The 14,136-nt window shown below is 34.3% G+C and overlaps 1 protein-coding gene across 2 annotated transcripts; it reads right to left on the bottom strand.

Moving 5' to 3' along the window:
• Positions 1 to 598: 598 nt before the first annotated feature.
• LOC131065569 (uncharacterized) lies at positions 599 to 13,147 on the bottom strand. Of its 2 annotated transcripts, none has more exons than XM_058000122.2 (3): positions 12,261 to 13,147; positions 2,221 to 2,348; positions 599 to 863 (listed from the first exon to the last, which is right to left on the bottom strand). In XM_058000122.2, exons 1-2 carry the CDS (start codon positions 12,868 to 12,870, stop codon positions 2,239 to 2,241), a joined length of 720 nt encoding a protein of 239 aa, XP_057856105.1. In that variant the 5' UTR covers positions 12,871 to 13,147; the 3' UTR covers positions 599 to 863; positions 2,221 to 2,238. The 2 variants fall into 2 exon arrangements, with proteins under 2 accessions (XP_057856105.1, XP_057856104.1); XM_058000121.2 differs by lacking the exon at positions 599 to 863 and adding an exon at positions 1,829 to 1,943.
• Positions 13,148 to 14,136: the final 989 nt, after the last annotated feature.

Raw genomic sequence — 14,136 nt, 5'->3', positions numbered from 1 at the left:
TTGTTTTGAAATGTGCATATTTTATGAGAAAGCGGGGTAGAAACTCCGTACTACACTCCCTAGTAATATAAATTGTAAATAAAAATGTCTTAATCTATGACATCACATACTAGAATCCAAATTTACAGAGATAACTTTTAACAAATTACACAAGACTACTCTAGTTTCTCAAACTTCTCATTCCATGGGGTGCTTCAATTAAGAGCCTTAACATCTGCTTTAGCCATATAAATCAGAAATCTTCTTCTGAAAATAATCAATCAAAACCATAAAAAAAATTCAAACATTAAAATATGTTATGTTACTACCACTGTTTTGAATAATTCAAACGAAACTTACAGATGAAAGGAAAAGTCCAGCAACAAACTATTGTACTTAACTTTTGAAATGCATCCAGTGGTTCTAAAGCTTCCATGGTGTTTCAAAATTCACCTCCTATTTATTTGTCGAATACTAAAATTAAAAACAGACTCAACAGAAATGCATCAACTTTTGAAATGCATCCACTGGTTAAAAAATTTCATGGTGTTTCAATGTTCACCTCCTCTTTATTTGTTGAATATTAAAATTAAAAGAGTCTGAACAGAAAATTAAAAAAAAAAGATATTTCAAGTCAAAGCACGTAATTAATGTTTTCACAAAATGAGTTTTTGAATGGAAAATGATGAATCCTTTCACTAAAAAGGCCACTGATACTTTCCAACCCATGAGATACACCTAGAACTTTATGTCATTTACCATGTAGACAAAAATTGAGGTGTCTTGACTTATGAAATGCACGCACAAAAGGGGCATGTCTTGTTTATGAATCATTCCTACAATTATTTGCATACATAGAACTTCTCAACCAACAAATCCAAAACCTGCACAACAATACAAAATTATTTCAAATAGAAGGCATGAAACCAAACAAAAAAGATAAAACATACACTTTACAAACCGTACCGTGCATGGTCTGACATAGAAGAGTGAGAGAAAAGACAGCATTTATTTTTAATTGAAGCAAAAGATATCTGTTTACAACTATAGTATGTAATAAGAAGTTAGCCTACCTCAAAAATATTCTTCACAAGAAATTTTAATGAGGGCATATTAAAATTCTTGATGTAAATGGCAAAAGAACACAACAGTTATCATCATAGAAGATTGTAACGCCCATTAGAAGAGCATTGGCATGCATGATTATCAGAAGCAAGCAATTACAATGGACCAAGTTACAAGCCTAACATAAGAACAATTCAACTATAATTTTAAATGCAGCCCTAAAATGTTTGCAAGTTAGGGAAAGGACATACAATTAGTAATAATTATTGAACTATTACAGTCAGAAAAGCTGTGGAAATCAAGTATAGTTTCCCCACATAAGTAAGGCCAGTTATGACACCAGAAAACAATGTGAGTAATTGCATTGGCAAGTACACCAGCAATATTATTCTTGATTGCTCTTAAAGAAAACCTGAATCACAACCAAGTCAACCTATCATACCTACCAAGAAGCAACATTGTGTTTCATAACACTTTTGAAATACCCCAAATCAAAATTTAAAGAGACTTCTACTCAGTAAATGTCCCTCAATAACAATAATTAACAGGAGGATCAGTCCCTTATGAAATGCATTGCACTGGCTACCTTTATATCAACTGATTTATCCATAAACAGGACTATAGTGAGTGACGCGCATAAAATGATCCAGTTTCAATTTTATTCACTAAAATCCAAAGTATATGCTACAGAAAGCTGGACAAATAAATACAAGAAAATAGCCAGATACATCAATCCCATGCTTTGTTTTACAGAGAAGAAACTACAAGAGTTCATAACTTTGGATAGAAAAACAGATCAAATTGCTATTGCTCGAATGAAATACCTTTTTGACTAACAAGTTCAATAGTCTGGATGATGAGAATAGCAGAATCTAATAAATGTGCTACAATCTTCCCTTCTGAAATCACCAAGAACAGGTTATACAATATGGAGAAGGAAGTAACAAGTAATCAGCTGTGTCCAAGATTCTATACTTCAAGGTCAGCCAGTTTATCAAAGAGGCCTAATTCAAGAATAAAACGTAAGTTGATTCATACATTGCTCTTGAGTAGCGACTCAAGAGTCCAAATTAATACATAACGAGGGATTTCTCAAGCATACGCAACCCTCATATGTGACAAAAGCGATCAAAGATCGGAGGGTCTTCCTTAATTTAGAAAGACAGTATCACTTACAACTATGTACATGAAGCTTCATCTTGCTTGCCCATTCAGCTCACCAGCTACCTTTGATTTTTGCAAGGGTGCTGAATTCAATGAAACAGCAGCCATGTTTCGAGCAATAACTTCAGAGTTCATGTTACCTGCAACATCCAACTATTGCTCAGTTATTCAAATGGATTGAATCTCAATATGCACCTACTGAATAAAAAGTTGCACGAACTGTTCTAAGCCTTTCTGTGTGAGGTGAACTAGCTGTGTTCTTTTGTGGTGTTAACATCTTCCCATAATAATATCTTTAGGAATCAAAACATATCTTCCCATAATAATATCTTTAGGAATCAAAACATACTTTATGCTCTATGTTTTTTTCACCCTCAAATGAGAATCAAATCCAGTCTTAAAACCACAAAAACCATGATTTCCACATCAAGCAGTTTTGTTCACATACTTCTAAATGCACTTCATCTTTAGCTTGACCATTCTTTTTAATTATATGCTAGAAACGCATACTTTATTATTATTTCATTTTGTTAAAGACTGCTCTGTCATTTGTTTTCTGGCTACACATGGAAAATATAACTTGGCCAATAAATGCCTTACATAGTTTTGATCAGTTCTCACAATGCTGGCAATTCGGGAAAATTCACTGTTTTCATCACAATTTTCTAAACATCTGCATTCCTTTGCAAAACACAGATTGCAATTTGAATCAAACTAACCAATCAGCAACAATACAAAAAAATTGATCAGAAAAAATTGAAAAACATGAATATAACAAAATGACTAAATTCTTACATATTGATTTTTTGCCAGTATTTATCAATCCAGGTAAAAACAGCAATAATCAAAAGATAGGCTATTAAACAACAATTTTAGTTAAGAAGACCTGAAAATTGAAGTTTTTCTTCCATATACACTCTCAAAAGATTATGGTAAATGCTAAAACGTTTTGTATTTACTGCATTTTTTCTCAAAACTGTTATGGCTTGCAGATAAGTTGATCCATGGCCAAGGATGTATCACAAAAAATTAGGACCAAAATTGTTTCATCTGTCTAAGTTAACTGATAACTTTATGTATCAGCACATGCACATTAACAATTATGTACACATCATGTAAAAAAGAGGAAAAATTATAAATCATCCAAAGACTAATATGAAGAAACAAAATTCATTCATTCATAAATAGAATATATCATTATTGAGATTGTTATGAGTACTCTGGTAAACATCTGTAATAACAGATACAACAAAAGGCAAGCAGGAGGCTGTCTGCTGTTAGACATATCCTAGTTCATCAATGTGTGTTGAATTTCTATGTATATGCAAAACATGTAGCAAAATAAGATATTTAGATGTAGATGATTTAGTTAGAAGAGCTAGTTGGGAAACTCAAATTGTCATTTGTCCACATATATGCTTCATCTTGTATCTGACAAAACTACATGAAAAGCTGACACAACGTTGGCAACAATCAGTGCTAGACACTGTCTAAGCTGATAGCCATATTTTAATTTGCCAACAGTGCATTCACCACATTGTTGATCATCAACAATTTTCTCAAATAGCCCTCTAGACATTTGCTTACCATTCTTGTTTGCAAATATGTTCAAAGTCAAACCTCAATGAGTTGACTCATAGTCCCTTGACATTTGAGAATTTCCATAGTTTCTCTGGTGCATTGACAGTTAGTTTTGTATTGTTGTGCCTTAAAGAAATTCTAATAATATCAACAACAATAGAGAGTAGGTGCAGGAAATAGAAATTTTTGACAGACAAGGCCCTTGATCATGATATCTAAGCCAAGATGCTTCCTACCATCTGGGAATAAACACCAACTCAAAAAGGGGATCTTCAAAGATCACCACATGCAAGAACACCTGACTTGGTGTTGTATATATGTGAGTAAAAGAGCTCAAGTGAGTTAAGCCGAGTTAACATGCAGATATTTCCAATGAGGATAATATTTTCAAGGTGAGCTATCACCACAAGGAGTGGGTCTCATCAGTGGCCAGTATTTTTTAATACTTGTTCTACTTCATTGATGGCATTCATTAAGATGGTAAGTGTACCTTTTCTTGAACGCATCTGATAGTTGATTCTACGTATCATGTTTCATTTCACAGTTTAGGTAATGTCACAAACTCTAACTCACCTAAATTAAAACTCTTAAGTCCTTGTAATGTCCACTTTTGGGGATATTCTTGAAAATAATAGAATTCACTCAAGATATGATAGTTTTATCAAGAATTGCAATCTATATAAATATATTCAAGTTAATACATGATTGCACAATACCCAAGTTGATCAAATCGTGAATTCTGTTAATTCTTGTAACATTGGTAGTACCATTTCCGATACATGAATTAAATATATGTTAACATAAGTAGTATACACGTTAACTATAAATTATAAATAAATATCAAATTGTGGTGAGTGCCACCGGTCACACCCCGTCATTGTTATCGGGCTGGGAATATTATCAATTACACCCATTAATGTTTACGGGCTGGGTTAAACAAATTGCGATATGTTTGTTAATGTGCTGAGTGGTACGTAGGGAGAGACGTGGGAAGACATATCTCTTCCCTACGTACCCTCTCATTCACTTAGATATATAACATGCATACGATGGGGAGGAGGACAATACCAAAAATTAATAAGTGTTGTGCTTCCTTCATTCACACAACTGCAGTTCAAATTTAAATTCCAGACTACATCTTTATCTTTTCTATCCTCTTGATCACAGAATTTATATAAACAACAAATTCTCCGTAAATACGTGGCAGATCTGCAGAGCTAGAAGACCCCGTCCCTAACTCAACAGTGACAAAACCAAGGACTCGTCCCTAGTTTGTCAAAGGTAGGAAAAAAAACCTAGTCGCTAAAAAGCCTAGCTCACCCCGTGAGCTTGGACCCGTCCAATGACAATACCAAGGATCCCATCCCTAGCTCACCAAAGGGTAGGAAAAGTCCCTGTCTTACCAAACCTTAGCCCACCCTATGGACTCAGATCTCGTCCAGTTCTCAAGTACTAAATAGAATTCAAAATTGATGACTTGGAATATTTGCTAGACTATTGCTAAATAATATTTCTTGATGGATTGACAATCAATCCCTTGAATAATAATTGGCTGTTCTTAGGAATAATTCTTTAATGAAATTCTGAAATTCAAATTATATGTATTGCTGAATGTATTTCTGGAATTCTGCCTTGAATTGATGAATTGAATTATTTTATTGATCATAAATGATTGTAAATTGGTATTCTAAAATTGATTGATTTCTGAATTCGTATATATATATATATATAGTTGAATGAAATGATATTTGATGATGAATTTCAGAATTGATCAATCTCCACTGATGATTGTCGGATGATTGAATGATTTCCTTTGATGGATTCATGAGTGATTATTTGGTATTTTCTGATTTGATGTATTGGTGAGTGATGATTGAATAGTTGAATTGATATAGAGTGATGAGATCTCTCCTTCATACAAGAGTCACCACCCTTCATTGTCGCCTTTTGAGAGTAATAAACTATTTTACAAATCTCTTGGATTCCCTTATTGCTGAGTGCCATTCTGAATTTCTGCTTTGAATTGCTGTGATCTGAATTGATACCCCTCCAAATAATTTGATCTCTCTTTTATATCTTAAAATCGGCAGGGAGTCACAGATTTTCACTATTTCTACCCTTTGAAAGAGTAAACAACTATTCATCCTTGCTGTCTTTTGAAAATAATTATTTACTTTTATTTCCTCAAGTCACTTATATTTTTCTCCATTCCTTTCCCAGTTGATGATTGATTCTTGATTCGCTCCTTTCATACCTTTAATCCTCCAATAGTCATAACTGTTTATTTCATGCCCTTTAGCCATTCATTAAACATAATTAAATTTATATTTTAGAATTATATTTTTTTTATTATTATAAATTTTAATTTATTATTATTTATTACTAAATTCTATTTCATTAAGGGGACATTACAGTCCACCCTACGCAAGATTGCTTGTCCTCGAGCAATCACAAATTGGGATGCTTTCTTAGAGATACTAGGATCCCTATATATGTATTTAGACACATAAAGATGAAGTGAATGATTCATACTCCATGAAGTGTATGAATGACAGTGCCATGACAGATTTTCGGTTGGAAGAACTTGTCCTTGATGATTTTGAAGATGGTCATCATGAGGGCTGATTTCTTTGCTACAAGACATGCAATCACTCTCATAATGATTGTAAAACAAAGAGGATGCATATAAAGATTGTTCAAGTGAAATAGGAAGAAGAGGTAGAGTGTTACCAGTCTGATGTCAGCAATGAATATAGCACAACATGTTGCCAAAATAAGCTTGAAACAGAGGGACAATTTGAAAAACTTATTAGAATATTTAATTATATTGTAGTCACCTATATTTAGTTCCTTGTTTAATGGTCATTTAGCTTTTTAGCTTTATTTAGCATTTAGCTTTTTCTTTTTAGTTAATTAGCTTTTAAGTTTTATTTAGCGTTTAGCTTTTTAGTAGTTCACTTTAAACGACTTGTTCTTAATTTAGAACGCCGTCCTTGTAATCTCTTTATATATGCTTGTATATTGTTGAATAGATTATCCGATTATTGAATCATTCATTCAATTTATTTTTCATGGTATCAGAGCGGGTCGATGGGATTCTTTAAAGTTTGGCAAATTTTTTAATAAAAATTCATGGCCTTCTTTCTGGAATATTTTCCAGATTTTTTTAATTGTTTTTTATGAAAAAAATGATTTTGCTTTTTTGAAAGTTTTTTGAGGGTTTTTGGTTTGTGGGCGAATTTCTGTGTTGGGCAGAGTTCATGTTTTTTTTAGAGTTCTAGAGATTTTCAGGCCTGCAACCCCGAGGTTTTTTTTGCAGATTGAAAATTTTCCTAGGGTTTCTGCAATTTTCGACTAGGGTTTTGACCCTTCAATTCAAGTCGAAATTTTATTTTTCTTGCAGATTCTTGGTGGATTTTTCGAGACCTCAACTGGGTTGTCGTCACATTTTTCTGGGTGCATCGTTTTCCGTGCCTCAATTTTTGAGCCGTCAGATCTGCATTTTGTTTTCAGATTCTTGGTGGGTTTTTTGAGAGCTTTTCTAGGTTGGTCTCAAATTTTTCTGGGTGCCTCGTTTTCCGCACCTCAAATTTTGTGCCAACAAATTTGCCTTGGAATTTAAAAACAGTTCACAATTTCTGCTATGTCTGTGGACGTTGGGATTTTTGTTGTTTTTTTTGGGCACCATTTATGCTGTTGTAAGTTTGCAGAAATTTTTTAATTTCTAGGTTTCTTCCGAACCTCAAAATTCGCGCCTTGGAATTCATGCCAGAATTCTCCTCCAGGGTTTCAGATTTTTTGTGCAGCTGCTTCTATTCTAATTTTTGGATTTTTGAATCAGATTCTTTTGTCTCATGCTTTCACTAGGTTGACCTCGTTCAACTTCCTTTTTCGTGATGGCATCTTTGACCAACATCATGTTGGAACACAGTCAAAAGTTCAACAATTGCCACAACACCTGGAAACAGTGCATGTTCAGGATATCTGAATATTGTTGCCTTGATCAGATTGGTTTAGGCCAGACCTCATCCTACAGGTCCCAGGGTTTTCACGTTTTTTTTCCTCAAAAATTGTTCAAAGGGTTTAGAATTTTTTCCTTAAAAATTATTATCTGTCATCTGCAAAGCTTGCGTGGGTTTTTTTATTTTTCTCCATAAAAAAGCATGGAAGGGTTTTGCTTGATTTTTTTCTCAAAAATTAGGGTTTTACCACCTAATGTTGTCTGGTGTTTTCCCGCATGATGTCTGATGTTTTACCGCATGATGTTTGGTGTCTTACCACGTGGTGTTTTGGGTCTTGCCATGTGAAGTTTCAGGGTTTTGTTCGATTTTTTCCACAAAAATCGTTTGAAGGGCTTTTACCATTTTTTTCCACAAAAATGATGATTTGTATCTTCAGTTTTGGAGGGTTTGCCGATTTTCCTCAAAATCATGGTTTCAGGTTTCAGTTTGGTTACCCAATGTCAAGTTGGATGGATTTTCGTATTTCTTGGTCATTAACACTTTCCAGATCCGGGGAGGGTCTCCACCACAGCAGAGTGTTCTTTTCATTTGTGATCAAAAGACCTGCAGTGTATTTTGTAGAGTAGTTAGTAGATAGAATGACCATTAAGGGAGGGTATTAGAATATTTAATTATATTTTAGTCACCTATATTTAGTTCCTTGTTTAATGGTCATTTAGCTTTTAAGCTTTATTTAGCATTTAGCTTTTTCTTTTTAGTTAATTAGCTTTTAAGCTTTATTAGCGTTTAGCTTTTTAGTAGTTCACTTTAAACGACTTGTTCTTAATTTAGAACGTCGTCCTTGTAATCTCTTTATATACGCTTGTATATTGTTGAATAGATTATCCGATTATTGAATCATTCATTCAATTTATTTTTCAAAACTCCGTTCTTCATTTTAAGTGGCTTATAGTGTTGGCTTTTGCGTTGATGGGTTGAGTTGTGGTATAAATCATTCTTAGATTCAGATGTTAAAAAGTATATTCACACGTAACAATGATGTATATTGGCCGCATATTGTCTTGATGTGAGCACTTGTGATTATGATGCTCTTCTTTTTTGATGAAAGTCTAACTTCTAATGCCATGGGATGGTGGTGATGAGCCTAAACTAGAATCCTTTATGTGGCTCTAGCATATAGGTGAAAATGATATTGAGCTGCAATACCCATGAAAACCAACATGTTGCAGCCATGGATGATGAAGGTTTGCAGTCACCCATGTATTCAAATTATGCTGTTGAGAGTAGAGTGAATCTACCATTTTATCTTTACCCTGCAGGCTGGCAAGATCAAAGCTCTGATACCAAGTATAATGTCCCCTAATTGGGATAGGCCTGTTTTTGCCCAAAGGTAACAATTCCAACAATATAATTCACTTTTTACCATTAGCATTCTATAATTAACTCATCTAATAGTTATTGAACTTAAGAGTAAATGACCAATTAGCATTAAATGAAATGATGAATAATATTGCTACTAGGATCTAATCTACAGTTCATTCCCCAAAACCAACCATAGTAGGGATTGGAGGGGAAAGCACGATAGGGCGCCTGGAAACTGTTCAACAAAATTAAGTCCAAGAGCATTACATGGCACCCAGTGGCCCACAAGTAGCAGGAACTCCTGTCCATCCAACATGGTGGCCTGCTAAATTCATGTGAACCGGTTTTCTGCCTCTCCCAATCATGTCTCCCTAATTATACATATATGATTGCTTTTAGGCTATGGTTCGTTGTTTCACATTGAAGTTGATGAGAGTTGGTTCTCAATTGAGAAATAAGGATTTTGGTCCTCCAAGGGATACAAGACTTTATATATGCTTTTTGAAAAAACCATATGTGGGATTGAACTCCTCAATATAATAACTCTTTTTTCTCCCTAACTATTTACTCCAAATATGTTGGCTAAACCTTATCTATAACAAAAGCCTTAATCTCTTTTCTGCCTATGGGGCACGCATTTAAATATTTCTCAGTCATATTTCAGATTTGAATTGAATTAGATTAGTATACTGAAACATTTAATCTAAGGTATAGTTGATTGATTTATAACCTAAGACTTAAAATATCATTTAGTAACGCAACTGCCTACATATCATTCATATGCCTTTGTGGGGCGAATTTTCCTAAAACATTTTGCATATTTCCTAATTTTTCTATTGACATTCACAATGCTTATACAATATAGATAACCTTAAGGTCGTTAATGCACTCAACTGACTGCACTTCGATTTATGTCTTTAATATGAAACAGCACCATGAGAGTTTCCCAGCATTTCTTTTAGCTAGACCCCTTGTTTCTATTGTTCAAGTTTAGGCTTTCAACTGTAAAATTTTCTTTGAAACAATGTTAGAGTTTCCTGTAATATCCCCTTTTAGGAGGACACTAAATCTTGCCCAGTATACTTGTAGAATTATTGCAGGTTAAGTATTTTCAGTCTGCTGTGGTAATTTGGACGGATTCAATTCAATGTTGCTTCCCTCTTTAAATGCACAGGTCTGCTGTTTATATCAATCTGATCTACTACCAATACTCAGATATATATATATATGTGTGTGTGTGTGTATGAGAATCCTTTCTATTCCATCAGGTCTGATTCTCTGGTTATTGATTCAATGTTTCCTCTTCCATTCCTTCAATGCTTGCTTTATTATTGTTTGCAAATTTGTATTTGTTTTCTGATCTCTTTGGTAAATGCTCATATCATTCTTTCAGATTTTCTTATTATTCTGATTTAGGTCTGCTCCTAAATCTGCTTCTAATGTTTCTGACATTTTGTGCTATGCCATGGATCCTTCCTTCTAAAATGAAAACTTCTCTACTTTCTATCCTCCAATGTGAGGGAGAGGTCACACCTCTTCATTATGGATGCCCTTTGGCAAGAGGCACAGCCTTTCACCATTAGCACCCTTTGAAACAGTGCAACTCTTCATCACTTCTGCCCTTTGAGAGGGACGCAACCTTTCACAATCAGATCTGCACTTTTTATTTAAATCAGATCTTCACTTCTGATTCCCAAATTATCCCCCCTTCAAATGAGTTTTGTTCTCCCTTTTATACTTCAAATTTGGGGAATCACAACTTATCATTTCATGCCTTTTGACTATTTATTAACTTAATCAAATTTTAACTATATTTAATTATATTTTTTTTTTTAATATGTTAATTTAATTTTTATTTTTTTCCTTTTGTATTTTAAATTTATTATTATTTATTATTTATTATTACATTATATTTCAAAGTGAGGACATTACATTTCCCTACACTTATTTTGTAACATCCTAAACAACTAAGACATTTAGCAACTTAACCGCCTACATCTCGTTCATTAGCCTTCATGGGACATTTCCTAAATTTTCTATTGACATACGCAGTGCTTATACACTATAGATAGCCTTAAAGTCATTCATCCACTCAACTGACAACACTTCATTTATATGTCTTTAGTATGACACAACACCATTAGAGTTTCCCACTTTTCTCTTAGCAAGAACCCTTGTTTTGCTTGTTCAACTTTAGGCTTTACTATTAAATCTTCATTGAAGAAACACAGGTAGAGTTTCCTGCCACTTCTTTTAGCTAAAACCCTAATTTTAAATTTTGCTTATTCAGGCTTAAAGTTTCCCACCATTTCTTTCAAGATTAAACGCTTATGTTTCTTTTTAAAGTTTTTAGTGTTACCCACCATCTCTTCTATAGCTAAAACCCTTATTTCGCTTGTTCAAGGTTAGGGTTCCCCCCCACTGCTTCTTTTAGCTGAAACCCTTATTTTGTTTTTATTTGCTCAAAGTTAAGGTTTCCCATCATTTCATTCAGCTAAAACCCTTATTTTGCTTTTTCAAGCTTTGTGTTTCCCACCATCACTTCTAGCTAAAACCCTTATTTTGCTTGTTCAAGCTTAGGTTTTCAACAGTAAAATTTCTTTCAAGCAAAACCATTAGAGTTCTCTACCCCCTTCTCCCACCTCTTTTAGCTAAAACCCTTATTTGCTTTTTCTAATATTAGATTTCTTACTGTATAATTTCTTGAAAATGGTGAGAAACCCTTATTTTTCTTTTTCAATCTTAGATTCTTAAGGCTTACCACCATTTCTTTAAGCTAAAAGCCTTATTTTGCTTGTTCAAGCTTAGGTTTTCAACTGTAAATTTTTCATTGAAGCGAACTCCTACGAGATAACTCATATTGGAATTAGCCTTTAAGTAAAATAGAAATTGTTAATATCAAAAACAGAAATTGTAAGCCTTAGAAAGCATCCAGCAGGAGTAATAAACATGTGTAGTAGCAAGATACATTGTTTCCCGGTTGACCCAAAATGCGTGACAGTGGGGTGATTCTGTTCCATCCTAATTTTTGAGCGTAGGCCATATTTACTTCCTATGATTTATGAACGGTTCTATAAGAAATAAATTCTTAACACTAAAGAACTGCAGGTAATTTCTGCACTCAAACAAAAGGAAGCACAAACAAACCTGGATTGGCAACGGCGCCATTAGCTTTTGCTACGCCGCGTCGTAATTTATCCTCATTCTCATTGGCGATGGCAAGAGCGCGGTGAAGCGCCTCGGTGGCCTCCCTTCTCAACTGTGCCGCCTGCTTCGCCCTTAGCTGCGCCTCCGCAGTGGCCTCCCGCGCAACCCTGTGCATAACAACGGACGTGATCCTCGCTGCAGTCAAAACAAGCTTCGCATTAACGAACTCCTGAGGGCTCACAGCCCTTCCATTGCTTCCCTTTAGCTTCTTCTTCGTAGGGCAATTGCTGCTCAGAACAGCAAACGGTATAAGGTCTGAGTTAGGGTTGAGGCAGTGCAGACAGCGGAAGGGGTCTGCATTGGGGTTTGACACCGTGGAGTTGCGGTGGCAGTCTACATGGACGCTACGCAGACAAGTGGAGCATTTCAAGAGGGCGTCGGCGTTGGGGCCGCAGTCCTCAAGGCAATAAGGGCAGTACATATCGCAGTGTGTGATGAGTACGCAGGAGCTGCAAAGATGACAGTATTTCCCACCGTTCTTGAGATGGTGTAAACACCATTTTTCCTTTTCGCAGAGACTGCACTTCTTTTTTTCCTCCGCCATCACCATTTATATTCGCATTTACGCTTTAATCTCCATTACTAGTTCCTTCTTTCGCTCACATCTCCATTCTTACTTTCTTGTTCTCTGCTGCTACGGTTTTCTGGAACCCTTCTGCAGCAGATTTTGTTTGTTTTTTCCTTTCCGTGTAAACCCGTTTGCGATTCGAACTCGCGACCTTGGAGTCCCGGGAATAATTTAAGATTTGAAACAACACTTTCGTGCTCCCGTCCGGCAGGAAAGGAAATCATTGAAATGGGTACGATAAAACCGGTTTGATTTTTAAAGCATAAGGAGCTTCGCTGTGTTTTTTTCTTTTCTTTCGGTGATTTAAGTAGATTCTCCAGTGTGGGACCTAATGGATTTGTAACTGCATGGTTTGACGGTTAAAAAGCATATTACCTTTCAAAATATTACTATTCATATCCTAAAAGATTTAAGCCTTTCTTAATCCATTATATTTTTGTACAGAAAAGGATATGAATACAACTTTAAATATAAGATATGAATAGAATGTAGATATAAGTAATAATGAAAATGTTATTTTCTTTCTGAAATGGTTAATGTTTTTTTTTTTTTTGAATGGCTATTTAGTTTTCAAGATGTATTAATGTATAAGTTATTTTCATATGCAATAATTTATACATTGGTGTATTCTAAGAGTTGGTAGATTTGAAATTATGATATCTAATTTTAATTGAAGGTTTTATTTTGACATATTTATGACTTAATTTTATATGTGGATAAGATTATATGTCTAGCTATTGATTTTTCAGTATTTAACACACTAGATTTTTCTACAATCTATTTGAATGTCTTCTATGTGGTTTATGGATTCCATTGTGTGAGTGCTTTTGCATTAACGTTATAATTAGATTGAAGGTTTCATTTTGATATATTTATGAGTTAATTTTATATGTGAATAAGATTATATGTCTAGCTATTGATTTTCCAGAATTTAACATAGTAGTTTTTTTACAATTCATTAGAATGTCTTGTATGCTACTTTTGAATTTGATTGTGTGAGTGTTTTTGTACCAACTTTATAATCAAATTTAAAATCGTGATATCTAATTTTAATTGAAGGTTTCATTTTGATATATTTATGAATTAATTTTATATGTGGATAAGATTATATGTCTGAGCTATTGATTTTGGAGGATTTAATATAGTAGATTTTTCTACAATCCATTTGAGTGTCTTGTATGCGGCTTCTTGATTTGATTGCGTGAGTGCAACCTGCAACCTATACGAGGTTAGGACAAGTGACGATAA

This window comes from Cryptomeria japonica, chromosome 4, assembly GCF_030272615.1.
Source record: "Cryptomeria japonica chromosome 4, Sugi_1.0, whole genome shotgun sequence".
In the NCBI taxonomy this organism is placed as follows: domain Eukaryota; kingdom Viridiplantae; phylum Streptophyta; class Pinopsida; order Cupressales; family Cupressaceae; genus Cryptomeria; species Cryptomeria japonica.
Note: the sequence above shows the minus strand (reverse complement) of the source record. Positions and strands in the feature narration are given on the sequence as shown.